The sequence below is a fragment of the Oryzias melastigma genome, linkage group LG17 (genome assembly GCF_002922805.2).
Source record: "Oryzias melastigma strain HK-1 linkage group LG17, ASM292280v2, whole genome shotgun sequence".
Lineage (NCBI taxonomy): Eukaryota > Metazoa > Chordata > Actinopteri > Beloniformes > Adrianichthyidae > Oryzias > Oryzias melastigma.
The window spans coordinates 23,181,433-23,205,795 of NC_050528.1; the positions used below are offsets into that span (position 1 = coordinate 23,181,433).

The 24,363-nt window shown below is 39.2% G+C and overlaps 2 protein-coding genes across 4 annotated transcripts; both read right to left on the reverse strand.

The window, feature by feature from the left end:
* Positions 1 to 1,056: 1,056 nt before the first annotated feature.
* On the reverse strand, positions 1,057 to 5,592 carry LOC118599962 (mediator of DNA damage checkpoint protein 1-like). The gene is made up of 2 exons (XM_036216422.1): positions 4,946 to 5,592; positions 1,057 to 4,795 (listed from the first exon to the last, which is right to left on the reverse strand). Exons 1-2 carry the CDS (start codon positions 5,053 to 5,055, stop codon positions 1,264 to 1,266), a joined length of 3,642 nt encoding a protein of 1,213 aa, XP_036072315.1. The 5' UTR covers positions 5,056 to 5,592; the 3' UTR covers positions 1,057 to 1,263.
* A 122-nt stretch (positions 5,593 to 5,714) lies between these two features.
* On the reverse strand, positions 5,715 to 23,116 carry xirp1 (xin actin binding repeat containing 1). 3 transcript variants are annotated; one of them, XM_024274267.2, is made up of 8 exons: positions 22,337 to 23,116; positions 20,529 to 20,669; positions 20,342 to 20,396; positions 19,965 to 20,267; positions 19,566 to 19,635; positions 14,876 to 15,024; positions 14,681 to 14,722; positions 5,715 to 13,909 (listed from the first exon to the last, which is right to left on the reverse strand). In XM_024274267.2, exons 2-8 carry the CDS (start codon positions 20,651 to 20,653, stop codon positions 7,205 to 7,207), a joined length of 7,449 nt encoding a protein of 2,482 aa, XP_024130035.1. In that variant the 5' UTR covers positions 20,654 to 20,669; positions 22,337 to 23,116; the 3' UTR covers positions 5,715 to 7,204. The 3 variants fall into 3 exon arrangements, with proteins under 3 accessions (XP_024130035.1, XP_036072313.1, XP_036072314.1); XM_036216420.1 differs by lacking the exon at positions 22,337 to 23,116 and having other exon boundaries at positions 20,529 to 21,137; XM_036216421.1 differs by lacking the exons at positions 19,566 to 19,635; positions 19,965 to 20,267; positions 20,342 to 20,396; positions 20,529 to 20,669; positions 22,337 to 23,116 and adding an exon at positions 16,799 to 17,253.
* Positions 23,117 to 24,363: the final 1,247 nt, after the last annotated feature.

Genomic DNA, 24,363 nt, shown 5'->3' on the forward strand with positions numbered 1-24,363 from the left:
ATAGCAATATTGCTATAACTTAATATCTACTACATTTTCAAATTTGAGTGTGCAGCTGTTCCATTATGCTGTTTTTAGATGTGTTGTACTTTTAAATATTTCAAAAACATTTAAATATCTTCAATTACTGTCTATTTGTGTTATATTAGCGGCTTGTTTGCCAACATTTCTGACCTTTTTATTCTTTCAAAGTATTTTGTGAAAGATTTATTAATGCATTTAGCAAATGTGGAAAAGGTTAAAGAAAAGTTATAAACACGTTTTACCGAATAAAATGCCTTGGATGAATATTCTTTCTTTTGCTTTCCTTTATCTGTTTTTCTTTTTCTTTTTCTCTCTTTAGATGGATATACTATGAAGTACAAATCACCACTAAGCATATTTTTTTTTTTAAATCACAATAATTAAATAAGAAAAAAACACCAAAAAAAAGCTTGACTTTTTATAAATTAAAACACATTTCCCAAAACCAAAGCGTTAAAAAAATCGGAGAAAAGCTATTTCCAGAAATCAAAATGAAATGCTAAAAAGTGACACATAAGAATCTATAGGAACTATGGGACATCACTGATTGGATGATGACAGTTGAGTGGAATTACATTTTGGTTTTTGCAGTTTTGAATTGATTCCTAAAATGTAATACATTTTTTTATTAGTATTATGTGTTTTCCTTTTTAAGTATTATTGTGATCTTTATCAAATTTTAGGCTTGAGTGATTTGAACTTGCAGGTCATCTTGTTATTCTTTTGTGTGTAATTTTGTTACATTAAATTATCCTTCCTGCTTCAGATGAAATCCGATTTTAAAAACTCCAACTCTAAATTCTCTCAGTCTGTAAATATTGAACCAACCCACTTTTCTGTTCTCAGTAACTAAGATACCTGCTGTGCAGAAACACAGAGCCTCAAGATGTGTCAATAAAAGTAATAAAAAAATGTTTTCCTTTTCTCCCTCCAGTTTTAAAGTGAAACACAGTTTCCCTTTTTACGTTTATTGGAGAAGTGCAATGATTAGTTTAAACCTTTCAGAAGTAGAAAGGGAAATCAAACCCAACATTTTTACTCCTTCAAATTTTATTTCACATTGGTAAATACATTTAAGAAAATCCACACTTTTAATCATGAATATTTAATCACTTTAGTCTTGCAACTAAAACCTTTTTGCTGATCATACGAATAGTGTGGTAGATTATTGTGCATTCTTTTTCTTATAAAAGAACAGATTTAAAAAAAATAAAATAAAAGCATCACATATAAACACACTTATCCCAGTAAATCATCCATCCAGCTGCTCTCTGATTGTTGCCCAGCAGTACTGTTTTCAGACATCATCAGAGTGTCTACATTCACAGCACTTGGCTCTGCCACAGACAGCGGTGGTATATCTGCAGTAAACATGCCATCACCAAACAGATCCATCGGCACTGAGGGAGCCGCAGGAGAAGCTGCAACAGACCCGAGCAATTCCCCCTGTGAGTTCTCAGGAGCTGGAGTGCTCAGTAAAAGTGGAAATGCGTCTACACTTCTTGAGCTGTCTGAAACTCCAAAGATGTCGTCGGGAAAAAGACTGGTGGAAGCTTCGGGTTGATTGTGGGCGTTAACTATGGGCAGAGAGAACAGGTCATTCTGGGTAAATAAGTCAAAACCAGCACTTTGATCAGTCATTGGGTTCAAGGACTGGAAGGGATCTAAACTGTCGTCTTGCTTGAAAGGAGCTGAGTCATTGACAGCAGGTGGATCCCTCACAACCTGAGAGTCAAACAGACTCAATGCTTTCATTGAAGCAGCTCCAGGTACAGTTGTGTCAGTTAGAGAAGATGGAAGAAGAGTGGGGGTATCAAACAAATCCGAACTGTTGGAGAGACCCAGAAGCTCCTGGCTGTTAGGTTTTATTTCATCTTGATCAATAGATTGTATATTTGGTTTTAGATGAGAGTTTTCTGCATTTATTTGATTGGGCACATTACTGAGTAGGGCGGAACTGGTCTCTTCTCCAAAAATATTATCATTAAATGGCTCATTTATCAAGATGTTGTCAGGAGGATGTTTGAGATGAACTCCGGGATCGTCTGCATAGATGCCTGTAGCCATGCTGTTCTGTAATTCTGACTCTTCACCTGCTGAGTTTTTCTCTTTACCTGTTTGATTATCATTTTGTTCAGTTAAAGACCTCTGAGATGGTTCGTCAAGCAGATCAAAAATGCTGTGCTCAGAAGAATGTGACAGATGAAGGTTTGAAGGATCTGGTTCAGATGGATGTTTCCCAGTAGGGTTGAAAGGATCATTCTCAGAAGGATGTATCTCGGTATGGTTTGACTGATCTTTTTCAAAAGGATGTGGCTCAAAACTGTGTCCCCCTGTAAGGTTTAAATAATCTTTCTCAGAAGATTTTGCCTCAGTCAGGTTTGTAGGATCTGGTTTAGAAAGGGTCTCAGTAATGTTTGAATTGTCTTTCCCAGATGAATGTGCCTTAGTGAGGTTTGGAGAATTTAGTTCAGAAGGATTGGCCTCAGTAAGGTTTGAAGGATCTGGTTTTGAAAGATGTACCTCAGTAAGTCTTAGAGGATCTGGTTCAGAGGGATGTGTCTCAGTAATTCTTGAAAGATCTTTCCTAGAAGGATGTGTCTCAGGGACACTTGAAAGATCTGATTCAAAAAGATAAGTCTCAGTAAGACTTGAAAGATCTGGTTTAGAAAGATGTGCCTCTTCAAGGCTTGAATGTTCTTTCCCAGAAGGTTGTATCTCAGTGAGGTTTGGAAGATTTGTTTTAGAAGGATGTGCTTCAACGATGTTTGATGGATCTGGTTCGAAGGAATGTGCCTCAGTAAGGTTGGAAGAATCCAGTTCAGAAAGATTGTCCTCAGTAGGGTTTGAAGGATCTGGTTTAGGAAGATTTCCTTCAATAAGTCTTGGATGATCTGGTTCAGCAGGATCTGCCTCAGTAAGTCTTGAAGGATCTGATTCAGAAGGATGAGTCTCATTGATTCTTGATGGATCTGGTTTAGAAAGATGTGCCTCTGCAAGGCTTAATTTATCTTTCCCAGAAGGTGGTTTCTCAGTAAGGTTTGGGAGATTTGATTTAGAAGGATGTGCCTCAGCAAGGTTTGAGGGATCTGGTTCGAAGGAATGTGCCGCAGAAAGGTTGGAATCATCTTTTCCTGAAGGATGTATCTCAGGATGGTTTGAAGGATTTGGATTAGAAGGAATCACCCCAGTAAGGTTTGGGGGATCTGGTTTATTGATCAGGTTTCCTGGATCTGGTTCCACAGATGCACCTTTAGAAACATCTTTCTTAATTTGCTCGTCTTTAGGCACATTGCTTTCCTTCTGTGCATTTTTTGATGCAATATTTGGTTTGGCTTGTGCTTTGTCTTGTAAAGACACTTTTGTGGTATCAGAGGATGACTGAAACAGTTTTCCAAAGAGTCCACTGCTTAGTTTGGCATCAGGTTTCTTGGCATCTTTAGGCTCAACCTTGGATGTTTTGTCATTTCCGCTTGATGTGAAAAGCTTTGACAAAGGACTCTTTCCTTTGGGCAAGGATCCCAGTTTAGTTCTTGAATTAGTTCTTGGCAAAGGCTTCTTCTGATCAATGCTGTTTGGTTTATCTTGGGTTGAATTGTGGGTTTGTTGCTGGTTTTCATTCTTGTCATGGCTGTCCATTTCTCTGGCCTGATTCCTAGCAGAAATTTGTGCAACTTTCACATTATCTGATCTTTGTGTATCGTTTGGTTTTACAGATACGTCTGTTTCTGGTGGTTCTTTTTGGTTTGTAATACTTTGAGCTGAACAGATGTTTGGGGAGTTGAGTGAGCTGTCAGCCTCTTCTGTGAATCCAGTCAGGGATACTTTGTCTTCTTGTGGAATTTCTTGACTGCTCTGTACTTCTGCTTCTTTCTCCTTATTTGGTTTTTCCTCTTTTGCCTCGTAGTTTTTGTTTTCAGGTTTTTCGTTGGATGCCTCGATCTCTGTGTGGCTGTTGATGCCGATTTTGGCTTTGTTGTTAGATTCATCCACTTGATTAGACTCATGAGGAATTGTTTCAATGTTGCCTTCTGAGTTCAGCTGATGGGTTTCTTCAGACTGAGCGACTTCAATATTTGGAGCGAAGTGGACAGATTTTTTCCCTTTGCTTTTGTCTGATCTGTTGGATGTTGGAGTGTTGTTTGGTTTTGGAGACACTTTAGTTTGATCCTTGCTTTGGTTAATAACAGATATGAGTTTTTCTGGTGCTCTGGCAGTGATGGTGTCTTGGATATGGGCTAACTTTCGTGCCCCACTGGACAGGTTTGGTTTCTTTGAGGGCAGTCTTTCAGATGAAGAAAACCCCTGAGGCTGTGATTGTTCTTTAACCTGCTTATCCCTCATTTCCACTCTGTTTTGGACTATTTCACTTTTCCATTGCTCTGAGTTTATGCGACCTACAGCCTTTTTGTCTGTTTCAGGTTTCCGCTCTGACACATGGGATCTCTGCGAGGAACTAACTCCAGTATTCTTTTTCTCTGGTGGCCAACTAATTTTTAATTTGCCCTTTGCATCAACCCCACTTTTATTTTCCAATTCTCTTGCGGTGGATTTAGCAACAATTGCTTCGGCAGAGTGGTTTAAGTAATTTTTGGTCTTTTTGAAGGGAGATCTGGCATCTGGCTCATCTGCTACCTTGTTTTTGTTGACCCAGCGGTCTTTGAGTGGTATGTGCCCAAATGCTTCATCATAATTTCCCTTCCTTTTGAAAAGCTGCTTGTAGTGAGAAATGCAGTAGAACTCTCCGTGAAGTGATGAATAGTTGTGAATACTGCCAAAAAATAAAAAATAAAAAGTTTAATTATTTGTCTGATCAACTGCTGGGACTCGAAGATCAGAAGCCCTCACTATGAAAGCCAATTACAGACTCTGTGAACCACAAAGATTTAAATAATTTTGTTTGGATGTTTTAATGTCTCACCTGAGTTTCTTCTTGCAGTATTTACAGCTGAAACACCTGTGGTGAAGAGTTAGTTTATTTGCCACCATTTTTTCCATTGGGTAGACGGGTGTCAAACAGGCAGAACACATTTCCTTAACTGGAGGCTGAAACTGTGATTAAAAAAACAAACAAACAAAACATGTTTGCATTTTGAAATGTAAAAAAAATGTTATTTGCATCACTTGTCCTTAAAGTTACAAAAACCTATAATTCAGCTTGAATGAAATGTGTACATGTTCATATGTTTTTGCAGTAAAACACAGCTTATACAATCAAAAAACGGTCTAAATCTGCAACATTTAATACTAAATGAGGTATTTGGTCCAGTTATTAACAGCAGAAATTCACAGTCACTAAACCTCACTTTATTGTTAAGAAAAATACACTTTATTTATTTTTTTGTTGCCTAAGGGGAGTAATAAATACAAACAATGTTTTTAATATGTATTCAAATTGTGCTCTACCATTTGACCGAGCAGCAATTAGTCCCATTTTATATGGTGATCATCTATATTTGTGATTTTATTGGCGTTTACCCCCACCCCACCATATTTTTTTTACTTTTAGAGGCAAAATTATCAGCTTTTACAGATCATGGGTGTTTATACTTTAAGATTTTTTACTTCTTAATGTTTTTAAACATATTGTTTTTATTAATAATAAAGGGGTTTTGCTTAAACATCTTGTGTTAGTTTGAAAATGAACCAACAATAAGTGCTAATGAGCTACTATAAATTCTTATTTTAGATTTTTTTTTGAGTGCTTGTTTAGCAAGAAGCATCCATGCTCTTACATAGAAACTATTCTACCATATTTAGACCATAGCTGTCGATTTAGGCACTTTCTTTATTTTTTACTTGTCTTTCATTTTAGAGAAAATATATCTTTCTATTTCCTTTTTATTTTACATTTTATTAAATCTTTAAAAAACTAAGCTGTTTACTATTTTTTAAGCAAACTTATGGCAAATCTGACTCAGTCCTGAGTTAATAATAAACTAATTCTGGCACAATATTATTTGTGCAATTGATTATTTTCATGAAATTAATTTAATTGACACTTGAATTGACTTGTACTTGTAAAAATATATGTATATGTCTGGGAACTTTTAAACATTTAGAAGAACCTGAAAGGGTTTCCAAGTGCATCTGTGTCTGCAGCTCACTGCTCCCCCATCAAATGCGGGGAACAAATTTCACACAACTAATGGGACTTCACTTTCAGTGTTTCTGTGAAAGAGTAGTAATTTTTTTACACATTGTCTCCCCTGTAAAGCTGGGTGTGCCTGATTTGTAAGCATCCTTTTTTTAAATTCTTTATCCATTTATTTATTCATGTATTCATTTTTTATTTTTTTTCTCTGTTCTCTTTTTTTAATAGTTTTTTCATCATCACATTTGTTCATGGAATGAGCTAACTCACCAAGAAGTGAAATGAAAGTCCAACACTGAGTCTCTGTTAGAGGATAACTGTACAGACTAATCAATTTCATATTTAGCTTGCATTTATGTTGTTTTCTGCAACTTTGAAACCATTCATGCAACTTAGCCTACTTTGACTAACTGTACATTTTAGTTTCTCAGTTCACTTTGTGTGTAACTGTAAGGTCCAATCCAAATTCTTACTTTCTACAACAAAAAGTCATTATATTTAAATGTAAACTTCTGTGCTTCAGACCACACCCACACAAAGAAAAGCGCTTCTCAGCGCAATCATGGGGTTTACCCTTGTGACAGCGGACTTTGGACCCCTACGTTTGGAGGGTGAAATAAAAAAATAATAATCCCGGACACACTAGCACTTAAACTACCACTTCAAATTGAGGGGAAGGGCTAAGGGGATGGGAGAAGGGAAGAATTTAGATTGGGCCCAACTGTTCATTGTTTCTTGGCTGCTAATTTCCACATTTTCTGCAAAGAGTGGGTGATTCTGGTGATCAGTGCAAACTCAGTGTGATCTGTCTTTATTCAACGAGATCCCAGTCCAGATCTGTTATGATTTCCTGAATGAAACCATACAGCACCTTAAAGTTACTTCACACTCTACATTTTTTTTAAACTTTTTTTTTATTGACAACTAACATAACAGGATTTACAACGGTTACAGTATAAAATCTATAAGACAAAGACTCGTAAGATTTGTTTATGCTAAACAAAAAAAAACTTTTCATTACAACATACTGGAAATAATACATGATTGAAAACCTATGTTTATAAAGTTACAAAGGTCTGTGTGATTTTACTTGGGTCTGCTAAAAGTTACAAAAACCGTCCCTTCCTCTTTGGGGCGGCTAAAGACTTTCTCTTCAAAGAGGCCTCCAGGTCGTCTCATCAAAGGGGAAGTCACAGTTTCGTATCTGGTTGGACTCCCCATTGCTTCAAACAGAGAAGACGCTTTGCTGTCTGAATGGTTAGAGACGAATGTTGAGGTCACAGAAGACACAAACACGTTGCCAAAGCCGTCGCTTTCTTCATACGTTTCGCTGACCGTCTTGGTGTCAATTACTCCTGCAGGTTTCTCTGGCAGGGTTTTGACTTCCAGCACGCTGACCTGGTGTTGAGGACGATCCGAACTATGATTGGCGGAATCTGTTTGTGGTTTGAATGTCGTCATGGTTGGCTTTGGTTGCTCCATGGGCTTTCTTGCTGAATGAATGGAGATAAACGAAGGCGAGGATTGAGAAGATGACTGCCTAACAAGTGGTTTTTTGGGAGCTTCTTCTTTTGGACATTTTGAATCCGTCGTCCCTTTGGGGACGCCTGGTTTGGTCTTGCTTGATACGATACTTATCTTCTTGATGTTGTTGGCTGGCTGAAGGCTTTGCTCTGATTTCAAAGACTCGTCAAACAGCCCTGACAGTCCTGCAATGTCTGCCTCAGATTTTAGGTTAGACACTGAATACAAAGCCTTTTTAATCGTTTCTTCAATGTTGAGAAGCTTTGTTAATGTTTGTTCCTTCAGCTTCCGTATGTCTTTGCTAGCCTTCTCCAGATCTTCAAATGCCATCTCAACGGACGAAATGCTTTCCATATCGTCATCCTGCACTTCTGCTTCAACTTTCTTTGCAGCCATTTTACTTTGCTTCGCAGTTTTACTTGACACCATCCATTCAGGAACATATAATGTCTTTACGGAGCTCTTCTCCTCCACTGAGGACTCTCCCTCAATCTCCTTCACCTGAGACAGGACTCCTTTGAGTTCCTCCCGTTTCCTTAAGTTTTCAAAAATTTCCAAAGCTGCCTCTTCATTTTCTCTCATGATCTCCTCCTTGTGAATAGAGAGCCTTTGTCGTCTTTCGTCTTCAGTCTCTCTCCCTTTTTTCTCTCTGAGAACAACTTTATCCTGACAGTCCGGTTTCTGCTGTACTTTTAGATGGGGCTGCCATGCATCGACTGAATTATTAATCTGGGACATTTCCCCATTTGTGTCAGATTTATCAGTTTTTCTGTCATTTGTGACTTTAACCTTCTTTGCCAGAACCGGTCTTGGGTTGGAAACCTCACCGTTCTGTCTGTCAAACTTTTGAACAACAGACTGCAAACTTGTGTTCATCTCCTCCTTTCCTTCTTCTGCATGTCTCCTCTTGCACATCTGAATCTCCTCAGCTGCATTTATTTTCTTTATTCCATCTTCATTTTCTAGCAGTTGGATATCTGCTTCTGTCTTTGTAAGTGACATTTGTGCTTTCTCCTTACAATCCTCAATCGTTGAGACAATTGAAACACTTGTTTGGTTTATATCTACTTCATCTGCATACTTGTTTATCGTTTGGTGAGCTGGGACATCTTGCCGTTTGTTTTGGGGCATCGTACGAACTGGGTGTTTTTGTGTCAGAGGAGATGCTGTACTGGGGGCCGGAGTTGGTAAGGTGTTTGGTCTTTCTGGGGGCACAGATTTCATCCATTGTGGCTTTGGTGGTAAAGCTGGCTTCTGTTCCTGTGGTTTTTCACCCTTTTCAGGAGGTAAAGGTGGTGTTACTCCTTCGGAGCTTGACGCTTGAGTGTTTCCATATGCTATGGGGTTGGGGGATGGACTCTGTGTTGCTATGGCTGGCTGTCCTTCGCAGGTTACTGAAATTGAAGGAGATAACGTGTCAGATGGAGGTACAGACACCACAGCACAATGATTGTGAACAGTCCTGTTTCTCCTTGAACAAGCCCTGCCTGAATTCCTGTATATCATGGCAGCTTTGTAGTCTCCTCTGGACACATTTATATTAGATTTCTCTAGAGACTCCAAAGCCAATTGCATATTTCCTCTTACAACGTTGTTTTTTTCTACAATCTTGTGATCTGCCGGTGGACTCTGCAGAGACCTGATCGCTGCCTTCACATCTCCCTTAATGATTTCCTCTGTCTCATCTTCAGTTGTGTGACCATTAAAATCACAAACATCAGAGCGTGGTTTTGACTCTGTTGCACAACTATTGTCTACAAATTCACTTGGTCGACAAGCCTCAAAGAAAATCTGGCCTCTATGATTCCTCTCTGCATCACTGACCTTGGGATGAGTCCTGATTTGCTGGCACTTGGAGGAGGAAGAGTGTGAGGATTGCATCACAGTGGTGGAGCTTTCTTCTTGGGCCATTGTGCTCAAGTTGTAGATTTTTCCAGGAACAACAACCTCTCGCTCCACGTGCATGCTTTGCTGCTTTGCCATTTCAAGAGATCTTTTTGCTGCTTTCACGTTTCCAGATATAATGACCTCCTTTTGTGCTTGATTCCCTTCTTCTATGGGACCTTGGGTTGACAGGTCCATGTCGTAGATTGTTCCAGGCACAATTATCTCCCGTTCCATGTGCATGCTCTGCTCTTTTGCAAGCTCCAAAGACTCCATGGTTGCTTTGATGTCTCCTGCAACAACCTCTTCTTTGTCCAAAACGATTGGTTGCTTCACAAAAAGTTGTTGCTTTGCTGATGAAACATCACCAGGGATGATTTCTTCCTTTGACATGCAGCTGTCAATGCTAAGCGCACACTCAGAGGAAAAAACCTTTTTGGTGTTCTTTACATCTCCCGGTAAAACATCACAAATGGATCTTTCGATGTGCTCCTTTTGGTGGCAAAGGCTTTTCTTGGCTTCCTTCACGCTCCCATGAACTGTGTCTAACTGCTCCTTCACCAAGAGACCGTCATCGACTTCACTCTCAGATGCCTCAGCATGAAGACTCCTCAGATATTCAAGGTCTCCTTTCTCAATGCAGCTTTTGTACAAATTCACATTTCCTTTCTCACTTTCGTCCACTCTGCATGAAACTGCTGGTCTTTGACTGTGAGCAGACGCCAACAGGTTTCCAATGGTAGACTTAACATCTCCTCTCTCTGTGACATGACTCTCAGTTCTGGTTTCTGTGTTGATGTAAAGTGAATAAACAGACATTTCTGCTCGCCCCTCTCCAGTCTCTTGCATTATGATTCCCTTCTTGAGATTCTTATTTGGAATGAGAAGCTGGTCTATTGTTTGGACTATGTTTCTAACTCTTTGATCACTGTCAATGGTGGTAGAGTAAGTCAACTCCAAGACTGGAAGCTCAACCACTGTGGTGTTAACTTCACCTTTCTCTGTTTGTCTCAGAAGGGTGATTTGTGGTGCCAGTGTTGGCGTTAGCAGGAGCTGGAGCATGATGTTACTGATGTTGCCTTCAACCACATCCTCCTTCTGAATCTGCACACCCGTGTTGCTCTCAAGCAGATACTTTGCCATGGTAATAGTCTTGCTCTCTTTGGCTTCTATGACAATACCACTTGATTGCACAAAATGGTTTTGGTGCAAGTAAGAAAGAGTGTCAGTCACACTGTTGGCGGTGATTTTGTCCAGTGGGGTGGTCTCAAAGAGCCAGGTGGTGCACTTTACATCAGCTTTAGGCATCTCCTCGACATCTTGGACTGTAGTGTTTTCTGAGTCCTTGATTTTGTCCAGCGGCTGGGATTCAAATAGCCAGGTGCAGCGCTTTACATCGCCTTTCTGGCTGTCTTCTCTGTGGACTCTTTTCACTTGACTCTGCTCCTCAGGTTCCCCCTTCAGACGGTCAATGGTCTGATTCTCAAAGAGCCAGGTCGAAGTCCTCACGTCACCACGTTGGACATCAGTGACACTCACCGTTCTTACAAACTTCTGGTTTGACTGATCAGACTCAAACAGCTTTTTATTTTCCTGCACACTGCTGCTTCCAAAGTCTTCAGAAACCCTGACTGAAGGCTCCTCTTGGCTGCCAAAAGAGTCCAGAGGTTGGGTCTCAAACTTCCACCTGGCAGATTCAACGCCACCTTTCTTGACATCTTCTTGTGTGACGGCTCGTATCACGTAGACCTCCTTTTCTGCTTTGATGGCATCGAGCGGTTTTGTCTCAAACATCCACCTTGCTCCTCTAACATCACCACTCAATACCTCTTCCTTTTTCACAGTTGTCACCTCATGAAACTGGCCCTCCTTGTCTCTAATAGCATACAGCGGCAGGGACTCAAACATCATGGTGCTCGACTTCACGTCAACATTGCTCGCAGGTCCTTCCACAGAGGCTGAAACCTCTTCTAAGGGCTTCTTTTGGATTCTGTCCAGAGAGGATGTTTCAAATATAAACTTCTTGTTCTGTACATCGCCACTTTCACAAAAGAGTTTCTGCGTATTTGCTTCATCGTTATCCTTGTTGATTAAGTTCATGGGGCAGTTCTCAAACATCCAAGTAACTTTATGAACCGAGCCTTTTTCAATCTGTTCCTCTTGGCTCTGACTTTCAGAGGTTTTCACAATTTCTGATCCTATTTCATCAAGTGAGTGGGACTCAAAAAGCTCCTTGACACGAGAGACATCACCTGACTGAAAGTCAACCTGACTGATACACCTCAGGTCTTGTTCTGAATCTGAATCTTTTCTTATTCTGTCCAAGGTTTCAGTTTCAAAAAGATGTTTGACTGTTTGAATGTCGACTTTCGATTTGACAGAATCCTGAACAGTCCCACATAGTCTCAAGTTGTATGGCTCACCGTGTCTGATGTTGTCGAGAGGCTGAGACTCAAATAGCCAGGTAATAGACTTGACATTGGTACCATCAGTTAAATCTTCATTCTTCAGTTTTTCTGATTTTTCGTATCGAACATTCATTGGTTGGGTCTCAAATAACCATTTGCAGGACTTCACGTCCCCTTTGCAAAGCTCCCCTTTCTCTGCAGAAGTTTTTTCTGTCTGGTTGACCTTGCAATGGATGTTATCTATTGTCTGAGTTTCAAAAAGCCACTTAGCCATCTTGACATCACCTGTGCTCTCCTCCTGTCTGGTGATTCCCTTGATCACCTCAACACTTCCTTTTCTCTCTGCTAGCTGGTCTAAAGGCTTGGTCTCAAACATCCACTTGTAGTTTTTGACTTTCCCCTTGATGAATTCCTCTCGACTGACAGTTGTAACCTCATGGAGGTTTCCAGAGCTGTCTTTGATTGCGTATAAAGGAGTTGTTTCAAACTTCAGCTTATTTTCTTTGACATTTCCACCTTCAATGGTCTTTACTTTTGCAAAAGTCTCCTGACTTTGAGCACTTTTGCTCGAGACAATTGTTTCAAAAAGTTGCTTGAATCCCTTTACATCCCCCTTTTCCATCACCTGTTCTTTTGGTAAGATGTCCTCATGTGTGCCGCCATTCTGAAATAATTGCTTTCTGTCTCTTACTTCTCCTTGTTCTTCAGCTGAAATGGTAATTTTCTTCAAGTGCCCAACCTCATAGTTTTCACCAAAGGCCTCCATGGGCTGAGTTTCAAACAGCCACAGAGAAGTCTTGACATCTCCACCAATCACCTCTTCTTTCTCCACAAATGTTTCGTCAGCGTCCCCTTTTAGACTTGCCAGTGGCTGCATTTCAAAGAGCTTCCTTTTGTTGCTGACGTCAGCCTCTCCAGGACAGATGGCCACTTGAGCTTCAAGCTTGTCTGTGCCAACAACTTCTTGAATTGTGTCGAATGTCTGAGTTTCAAACATCCACCTCTTTTGATCAACGCCTCCTTTCTGTCCTTCTTCCAGAGATATACCCCGAATTATTTTCACTCCATCACTGCCTTTATTGATCAGGTCCAAAGGCTGAGTTTCAAAAAGCCAACGGGCTGTACGGATTTCACTGCTGTTGATCTCCTCCCTGCAGATGGATTTAATCTCGTGGATGTTGCCGCTGGTGTCTCTGATGGCACAGCCAGGATCTGTCTGGAAGAGCTTCACAGTCTTCTGAACGTCTCCTTTCTGCTCCTGAAGCTCTGATTTAAGCTTGAGGAAGCTGTGATCCACACAGGAGTTGCTTCGGCCCAAGTCACTCAGAGGTTTGGACTCAAAAAGAAGCCGAGTCCCTCTGACGTTGCCAGGCTGGATCGGCTCTTTCAGAAGTGCCTCAACAAGTTCGCTCTCTTCGCTATTTGGTTTATTGAAGGAGTCTAAAGGCTGGGTCTCAAATAACCACATGGATGTTCTTACATCTCCCATGACGGAGGTTTGGCGCTCAACAGGTTTGAGGATGGGGTTCTCATTGCCCTCAAACACTAGAGAGGTGTTTCTGACATCTCCACCTTTCAACTCCTCCTCGAGCAGTAACTTTCTGGTTTCATGGGGATCTCCAATGTTGTCCAGAGTCCAGTTCTCAAAGATCCACTTCATGGACTGCACTTCACCACTGTAGGCTGGGTCCTGGTTGCCCTCCGACTGCACCGCCTTCATGATATCGTCATCCACTGCATCATCGAGCCCCGCCCGCAGGTCAGGGTGGATGTGTTTGAAGAGCCTCTTCAGCTCACTCTTCTGCCTTTGCTCGTAGAACGAGGAGAAGGTTTCTTTGGGGGGAGGCACAGGAAGTGCTGCAGGATCTTCATAGTCTGTGGGCCTAGATGGTACAGGAGGAGGTGGAGGAGGGGGCAGGTCTTCTTCTTCATGAGGTGGTTGAGAGACTCTCACTCTACTGACTGCTTCGGCCATCTTGAAGAAAAGAAAACAGGAGTAACAGCTTCAGCATGCGTCAGACAGCCTTTAGGAGGGCATTTAGAATGGCATGCGTGAAGAAAAGATGTCATACTTTACCTTTTTCTATGTTTTCATGTTGTTTTTCACAGCAAACCATCCTGTGTCACACCAGGGTTAACTGCACACTTCACTGCTGTTAGTACGCACACACTTGAGTCTTTTTTTTTTCCAAACATGAACACTAGGGGAAAGTCTCAAGAATCAAGTCTGAACTTTTCCATTCCTTAAAGTATCTTGAATTTTACTTAATGATAACTTACTTTTTTGTTGTGTTTGAAAATAAAAATCAATCTTTGTTTTTCATTGAGTTTTTTGGTTGTAATCAGAGTTTAGTTATGCCCTACAAAATTACAACATTTGCATTAGTAGTTTTTATTTGTATGCACAAAATAGTCCATTTGAACAAAATACATAAAATCTGCTATGAAATTATTATATTTTATTTTTATTCATCAAAATATTAAATTTTGTTGCTTGTATCACTTGTTAAACCAGATGTATCAAATATGATACATAAAACCTAATATTGTGTAGCCCGTTCCACTGCTTCATTTTTTTAACACAAAAAACATGAATTTTAACTACATTTTTTGACAAAACTTGACAGTTTTAACTTTTTAAAAAATAAAATTCAGACATGTTGAACATTTAAAATCATGCATGCAAGGACAGACAGACACAGCAAAAGTTAATAAAACTCCACATGCTGGAAAAATAACACAGTACCTTGCTCCTTTTAGTCCGCGTTGCTGAATTTTCAGTCACTTCCTTTGAACCAGGAGATAAAATGTGAGTTTAGGTGGCAGTTGGTTTGATGATGCATCAAATCTGCGTTCGGAACATTTATTGGGTTTTTTCTGTGGCGGCTAAAGGCCTTGACCTGAATCGGAAGAGGGAATGAGAAGCATCTCAGGAACTCACCGGATGTACTGGGCCTCCGGTGGAGTCTGCTGCTGCTCTTGACAGATAGAGCGCTGATCTGTCTCTGACTGATGGGGAGGTCGTTGCCCTGTCTCTGCTTTTTGTTGTGGGGGGGCTGCTCCTGCTCACTGATGAGTTATATTTGTCATCTGGAAGAGTAAAAGTAATTTTAAAAAAGGTGAAAATCCTTTTAAGGTCAAACTGAGCTTTAGATTGCGTGTAGTGTCAGCAACAACCCATATGATAACAGCATGTTTGTGTATTTTTAGCTAAGTGTGGGGTTATTTATAGTGACAATGGAATTTGTCTTATCACAAACACTTTTAAGCTAACTTGTGGAGGTTTTGTTAAATCGTCATTTCTGCAGCGTTTTCTTAAATTAAACACTTTATGGAGGTTTGGATTGTGAGAGTAGACGACAAAAATGGGTTTTGGCCGTGCTGCTTCGGACCTTCGGCAGCCTGCATGCCATGGAGTGACCGTGACGCCCAGGAGGAAAGAAAAACAGCAACTGCAAGCTCAGCTGGAGTGATACAGACGGTTTGCACATTGTTTGAATGAGCTCTCTGCCATCAAACCATCAACACCTGACCTGAGGAATGCAACTGACTGAGCCCGGAAAAGTCATGGGAATTATCTCAGTCACGATAGGAGAATCGTTTTACCCGGCAACTAAAAGCTTCTTTGACTGTTTTAAATTAACATTTTAAACAAAAATAAACTTTTTTTGGACATTTTAAAGGAATTATTGGGTTTAATATAAAAGCTATCCATGTGTGACTAATGTTGGGACTGAAAAACACCTCCCCGTTTTGCACACAAAGCTCTCGTGGGACAAAAGGACGGAGCAGCAAGCTGGCGCCGCTCACGAGGCCAGACTTAAAGCATTTTCATAGCTGGGTGAGCAGACAGAATGAAGCGACCCCAGCCGTGCACGTTCCGTGGAAGGGAGGTCACTCGTCACCACACATTTACACGCTCGTCCCGCAAAACGGGGATTAGTTCAAACCACTTGGTGCCAACTCAGATGGATGTTTTAGCCTGGCAGAAGTGTGATCGATTTCCTGGTGGTTTTTCTCACTCTGGACTGGAAGCAGTTAAAGCTGACATCTCTTTGATGGAGGTCAAACCTCCAGGAATGAAGAGGAGCTATTAGCGGCGCAGGGCGTGGGTTTTTCAGCTGCCGACAGCTGAAAAGCAGTTGCCGTTTGTTCTTTACCACCTTCACCTCCATCAGCTGTTTGAGGATGCATTCACAGACGCTAATGAAAACCCCAGAGACATAAAAAAAAATTAAAAAAAAGACAGCTCCTTTCATGGAGTCCAGCTTGAACAGAGTTACACTAAATGACCAAACTCTATAACTCCTCATTTTGGGTGATTTTGTGCCTTTGTTGCACAGTCAAATTAACCACTTTGATGCAAATTTGGCTCCTTTTTTTATAGCTGGAAATAAATTTGGGCATTAAAACAGAAGAACAGGGACACCAGAATGCTTGTGTGAGTAGTTCTTTAAAAGCTAACTTCTGTTACAACATCTCCACATTGCTCCTTAACGAAATCATGAATTCTATTGGTAGATCTCGCCTGTGGGACAGCCTTCCAGATCCTCTTAAATTCCAAAAATGCTTCTCTTTACAGATTTCTAGTCCTCCTCCAAGGTAGTTCAGTCACTTGCTTGAAAAAAATGTGTTGTTTTACATCACATAAAAACAAATTCTAGAATCAATTTTTAAAAATTATACATTCTGATTAAAATATAAAGAGATTGTAGTAATACTATTAATATTGTCATACATTTTTTGTCCTAAAACACTTTCTAAAGTAGTTTTTTTTCAATCAATATTACTGGAGTGTTATAATTTAACATTAACCACACATTTTCCTCATTTCTCTCTATCTGAAAAAGTCACTTATACTTACTAAACGATGTCACTTCCTCTTTTATCTGTTGAATATCCGACTCCCTGTATTGTCTGGCACAGCTTCTGTCCTCTCTCAGCGTTCACCCAACCTGAGCTCTTCTTCGTCCCGTGGCCTCTGTGACAGCTGATTTTATCTGCACCCACAGACCCACTTTGGTAGACTATTTTGGGAAGGTGGGCTGGCTGCTGCTACCGGCCTGAGTCAATCACCCCCATTGGTGTCCGACAGACTGGGACACCCCGTCACCTCCCTTTCCCACAGCTGCATTGTCACACACTATTACAGGCACTGGGTGGGACCAGAATGTGTGTCGGTGGACACTTGGTCCGAGATAAAAAAAAACACACAGGAAGTAGATGTTTCTATTTTAGCCACCTGCTGCAGTCTAGGAAGACTTTCAGGCTTCATATGAAAATGTGTTCTTAAAAACGATTACAGATCTTTAACTCACTGATTTATGCAGATATGATGTAACACCGTCCTATACATTGTTACACCCAATAAGGATGTTCTACAGTTAAGAATTCAGCTGTCAGCTGTCAATCAAATCTGTCTCAGTACAATTTAAATCCTAAATATGGGATATAATCAGTTAGCTTTGAATAAAATCACTCCTAATACACTGTTAGAAGATGACTAATATGCCTGGAGGTTGATTTCTTTATTTAAATGAGACTTTCATGTTCATTTTGAAGTGTTCAATCAAATCAAATGAAATCAAATCAGAATAGAAGCAGATTTTATTTGTGAGGAAGTTTTCTGACTAATATAGCTCAAAATACTACACATAAAAAACATTTCTCAGTTTTAAAAAGTAAAAGTAAGACCAAAAAAGATGCACAAACATAATACAGCATTATTATTAAAAGATGCATTGATAGGATGATTTAAAAAAAGAAATATACCTAGAAACTTAAGTGAGATAATAATATTATATTATGTTCAAAGCGGACCCTACCACAGGATCCCACAGATCAAGTCAAGGAGCCAGACCTGGGAGATCCCACTGCATCGACCTCGTTCACTGAGGAGGCTGAGTCAATGATGTGGAGGATCTCACAAAGAAAACACTGATGTTAAACCGAAAGACCCATTCCAATGAAAATAGTGAGGATTTTTTGTTTGTGTGTGTGTGTGCGTTTTTAATATGTTCTGGTCGCATTTTTCTCATGATGGAAGACATATCCAGACACTGCACTTGCTTTTATCTTCTCATGTGTTAAACATGTTAAAAACAAAATTGCTGTGAAACTTTGCAAGGAATCTGAAACTATTGGAGAACATTTCTAGCTTTTATTTATTTTATATTATTTTTCTTTTTGTCCTCACTTTATTATTGATTTAATTTTATTTTTCACTCTCTCTGCTTTAAACTTCAACTCTTGTGCGTCTGTTGTTTTGGCCTGTCAATAATTTTATTGTCCTTGAAAATTGTTAATAAAAGCATTAAAAACAGTTGCTTTTTTCTTCTTTGTTTGGTTTTTTTATTTTTATTTTTTTACTTTTTTAGTTTCAGCAGCACTGCCTCCATGTGGCCACTGCTGTTACTGCATGACCAGTTGGATGGTTCCAGTCTCAAAGGCTCACTGTGATCTTCTCTCCTCACTGAGAGAAGATCCTGGATTGAACTCCACCTGGTTCTTTTCTGAGTGGACTTGCATGGGGGCTATTGTAGTGGTCAGCGCTCTCACCTCACAGCAAGGTTTGAATACCAGCTGTGACCTTTCTGTGTGGAGTTTGTATATTCTCTTTTTGTATGTGTGGGTTTTTTAAGGGCCTTTTGGCTTCCTCCAACAGTCCAAAAACATGCTTAACATTATCAGTTTATTACTTTTAATTATTTATGTATTAAATAAATTTCATGGATTTTTATTTTTTTGAGCAACTTTTTTTGGCCTTCTGTGGTGTCATAGCAAATGAATGATATGAATAAAGTATTTCTCAGTATTTTTCTGTTGTTCAGAGTTACAGGATCTTGATGTGAATGTTTTAAAATGAGCAGGCAAACTTCTTTGTGTGAAAAAATCCTCAATTTAGTGCACAAATTTGATGAGAATGCTGTTTTGGGGTTTTTTTCTAACTTTTTGTTTTTGTGTCATGACATTAAACAAATTTGTTCTGAGATTTTACTTAAAACAAAGTCCAAGTACTAACATGGGGCTGATGTGGAACTTCAAAATAAAGTAACCATGATGCATTGGTTTGAGTTTATGTCTCTGGTCATGATGTTTACTCGGATCGGATTGTGACTGAGTCATTCTGCTGCGTCTGACTCGTGCCTCGAACATCACAGGGTGAAATCATCAGTCTGATACAGCAGCATCGGTTCCAGCGCCGTGAAAGAGGAGCACAGACCACGTCACTTCTATCTTAAAGGTGTGAGTCAAACACATAGTTATTTGTCTACACCACTTGGTCTTTATTTAGCTTTTTGTCCCTCTACTATGAGACAGCACACAGACTGCATGGAGCAGCATGAAGACCTTGATCCTGACATGTTTGTTTAGTGGAACCTAAACATATCTGTTTCATTTTCTAGGTATGTGCGGATGTTTCTTGACACTGATGAATGTGCCCACATTGAGGTTTGAAAGAAATGCCCGCGGCAGATACATCATTGTCTTTCAGAGTCAGGACAGCTGCCCCACACACCACACTGCCAAAATATGCACATAAATCAAGGTCTTTGTAGGAGCTCGCCCCCTGATCCCATCTGCCCTCTCTGGTGTCAGTAGTGAGTGTGAACACAAAACCCTCCGCTCACCATGTGACTGTCTCGCAGCTCGGCTGTAACGCCCATTCGTGGGCTTTCCCACATCCTCCTGTGTTGTTCTCTGTGGATCAGTAAACAGGCGATTTTTAAATATCATGTTAGGTGCTGTTGTGCTAATTAAATAAAAGCAATACGATTACAGTTTCTTATCTCCAAAAGGTTACAAAATACCCACAAAAAATCCTATGCATAAAAAAGTCAAATAAAACTACTACTTTCTGATATTCCAATCATTTTCAATTAATTTGAATTTGCCTTATTTTAGATTTTTGTCAGTAATTTTATAACTTGCAAAAACAGCTTCTTCTGATCACTTAAAGTTAATATAAAAACTTTTCTTTTTGCATTTTTTACACCAGTTCCAGCTTCAAATGGGAGGAAAAATCTCACCTGAATCCAGGTGTCCTTTGGAGTGGTGTTATGACTCACTTTGTCCTGCAGAGGGCAGTCAATCATAGCTTTACCATCTACTTCAGAGAATGAGTTGAGCCTGGGGCTGCTGTTAAAGCTCTGCTGCAGGGTGGCCTTGGACTCAAATAGCGCACATAGAGCCCTGGTGCCCAACTTGTCCTTCTGTGGTAGGAAGTCCATAGAACGACTTCTGGAATGAGCACTGAGTCTCCCTGATTCCCACACGGCCTGACTCTTCCTGCTGTCAAATCTGCAGCCATCGTCCACACAGTTCTCTGAAGCCTAAAAAAAAAAAAACCTGTTTGTAAATTTTCCCAGTCATCAGATTAGACTAGAATGGCAGATTATTGCCTCACCTCAAGCTTCTGCTCTGCTTTTTCACAACTGCTCAGATCAGCACAACTTTGGTAACTGTTTAACATAACATTGATACATTTAATATACATGAATAAAAAGAATTAAGCTAGTTTAAGAAATCTTTTCAAACAAAAAAACTGTTCAGCCAAGCCATTGTAGGAATGTTTCCTTTTGCATAGAACTTACTGTTGCACCAGCTGGGAAACCGACTTTCTGTTCCAGTTTGCTGCAGCAGGCATGACCCATGACCTCTCCTGAGCCCCAGAAAGGCTCCTCAGGGACTGAGTCCTCCTCAGGCCAAAAACCTCCATTCTCGTCAAACAACAGCTACAACAGAGAAAGGTTTTGTCACATTAGTTCATGATTTTTAAGATCAAAGTGGGTTAAAATGACCCAATGAGTTCATAAGTCACTGGAAATTAAAATAGTTGCAAAATGCAGAAGTGGGTCTGAATTAGGGCAGGAAATCACCTCACGATACGATGCAATACATGGCTCACGATATCACGATACTGCGATAATTGGTAAAAATCATCTCTAATAACTCAGAATATATAGAAGAGCACATATTTTGAAGATAAATATATCCCAATTATTTTCGAGTTTAAACACAATCATAATAAACAACTTGTGTCCTATTTTGTGCAACAAATAACAGAAACTTCAGTGCAACATTGCTGAAATCAGTAATACTGTCTTTGACAAGCATTGACAGCAATTGAATTTGTGCAAAATTGTTGTAAGCAACAGAACAAAAATTAAATAATGCAAGTAGCTGCCTGCTGCCCAGTCTTTCCCCTATCTACCTCCAAAGAAAAGTCTCACCATAGGATGACCAATATAACGTTTTTCAGCCTCTTCATACAAAAATAAAAGATTTATAATTGGCGAGAATCAATCGCAGGACTAAATGTTTCAATACGTCGCAATACTGATATTTTGGCACACCCCCAGTCTGAATGACCCTCTGTTATTTTCTATCAAATTTCATAAGAAGCTTAACTCCACATAAGATCCAAAAACTTGGTGGACCACACAGTTGTACAATGAGTTTCACCCATTTAGAGGATGTTAATAAATAAATCATTTTTTGCTTTCCTTTTTTTTTTGCATAACAAATTTGAGTGTGTTTTTTGTTTGAAAAGAATATGACAGATTGGCTCTGGTGGACTTGCCTGTACATGTTAAAGAGAAAGATAGTATAAAGGTATAACAGACCATTAAACCATAAAAACATGGTTTTCCAGTAGTTGCTTTAGCTGGAAGACTATGAATTTTTACAGTTACACACAGGGGTGGACTGACCATCAGATATAGGTAGGCTTTTCAACCAAAGCATCAAAGTAGCAGAAAAATACAGTGATTTTAGCACGGGTCATTTTGACCCCCCTTATAAAAGAGTGTATGGTAAAGCTATTTCTATGTTTAAAGGTTAACAATGTATGGTTCCTTACATCTAATGTGCAGTATTCCCAGTCATGTTATGTATTTATTATATTTTAAACCCAAATGTTGCTAAGTGTTCAGTGTTAACCCCTTCATGCCTGAATTTGTTTCCAAATATATTTTTAAAATTGTCGTGATTGTTTCTTTTCCATTCACTGTAATGCAAAATGAAATTGACTCCTGAATTAATTGATTAAATTAGTGACATATGCCATGAAGGGGGTTAAAACTGATGTTAAGCTTGATTACCCGTGAAAAGCTCAGTCATATGACTCAGTTAATGTTTATAAAAATCTACAGTTTTGCATCAAACCTTTTGCAACCCAAAGATTAACTGTATTACTTAAAGAAAAAGTTACTTTGAAGTTTTCTTGTAACTTCAGCAACAAGACAAAACATTTCGTTACACCATTTTTTATTTCATTTGAAATGAATGCTGTTAAAATATTGTATAAAAGACAAAACTTTGACAGTAATTTGCTGCCAAACATATTCAGAAAAATGACTTTTTGTTTTGCTTTTCTTAAAATCAAATGAAAGCTACATACCTGAGCAGAAAAGCCTGCAGGTGAATCTCTCCCTCTCCGTTTGACCTGAGGATTTGGAGCTCCTCTCTTGAGACACCAGTTTGTGGTGGTCAAAGTCCTTTCAAGCCTTGTGATTATGGACTTCCGGAGATGAAATTTGTCACTGTAACATCACCTGATGACTTTTTTGGCTTTGGAGCATAAATAACGGTCAAACTAAAAATACATCCAGCCTGTTTCTCTGATTTTTATGTCTTCCTCAAACATCTCACTCATTCATCTCGATGTTTCTTTGCTTTTTTGTGTTCAATCTATATAAACATTTTTTTTAAGTAATTGCAGATTTCTTGCTGACAACAAACCCAATTAAAGTGTGGTAAAAGCTGACGGTGCATGTGGGACAGGGTAGAGATCGTTTCTCTTGGTAGTAGAAGGTGGTTTGACAGTCAGCTGGTGTTCAAAAGTTGCAGGAACAAATTGTGTTGACATGGTCAGTTTTGTTGCACATTAACGTGGAGTAAGCTTTTTATTTGAGCGGCTTTTACGACATGAAGCTTAATCTTTCATGGCACAAACAAAACCCAAACCCTGATTTAAGGAAAGGGTAGAAATGACTAAATAAAAATAACATCTTAAAATATTTGCTTTGACTTAAATCTAAAGACACATAACTGGTAATGCTAGTACATTATTGGTGACATAAGTTATTCTTCAGTCAGAGATAATGATAGTTGTTCATCAAAATGAAGTTGTAAAAGTTTAGAAAGGTTTCAGTGATGTCATTCCAACCCACAAATCTTGAAACAAATCCAGTTAAATGTTGTATAAAAAGCATTTTTTATGCAGAAGCAGCACAAGCAACTATATTCAAGCATACGTAACATATAATATGTAGACAAAAAGAAATACATCAGATGTCAGAAGCAACATCTAGCTCTAAAGACACATGCAGAGAATATTTTTGGATTATTAACAAGTATACACATTGAGCATAACATAGATCTACTGTACATTACATGAGATATATCGTGCGCAAATCTATTCTTGATTGTATAAATTGTTAGACATAACATCAATCCTAGTCATTTATTTTCACATGATGAGAAATCCTAAACTTGTATCTGTCAAGTACTTTTAGCACCAACGGAACAGTATTTTACATAATAACAACCTTTAGTTTGCTAAAAATCCTATCATATATATATATATGAAATCACATTAATATCATACGTTGAGATTCATAAACTCACAGAAACTGCCACAACAGATTATAAAAAAACAGCATTTGCTGTTGGTTCGAGTCTAAATCGTCTTAAAACATTTCTGTGTTTGTTCTTCCTAAAAACACAAAAAATGTACAAACGTATCCATATATAATTCATAATAATTGATAACTTTATTAAATTTTGCTGTTCTGCCATGTTTAAAGAGGAATTTCTGTTTATTGAACACAGGTAGACAGTTGATCTCTGATCTTCCTATCTATCTATCTATCTATCTATCTATCTATCTATCTATCTATCTATCTATCTATCTATCTATCTATCTATCTATCTATCTATCTTGTTTACCTCATGTCCAGCAGATGGCGCCAGAGTGACATTCAACTGAAAATGAACACGACAAAGGAAAATGATAAGTTTGTGTTTGATGATCATCATGCAGAAACATACTTAACATGGTTTAAAAACTATTAGGCCTTTTTTTTATTTATTGACCATTTATTTATTTATTTATTTTATTTTAGCTAAACCAATTTACAGCAAAAAAATAATTATCACAGAAAAGTGAGAGGCTAAACTTATAGGTGATGGTTTGTTTTGCCAGCTGCAGTGGAAGAAAAAAAGGAAGACAGTGAACATGTAAAAGAGTGAACTGGGGGGGGGGGGGTATCGTCTCACAAGGAACTCACCCACACAGTTTCACAGTCAGAGGCGGACTGAACAGCTGAGAAAAGAGCTGATCTCCTCCTCCTGCTGCTGCACGCTCCTGCGAAGGCTTCACATGGAGCCACATGTGACAGCCATCGACAGCAGCTGAAACTCCCA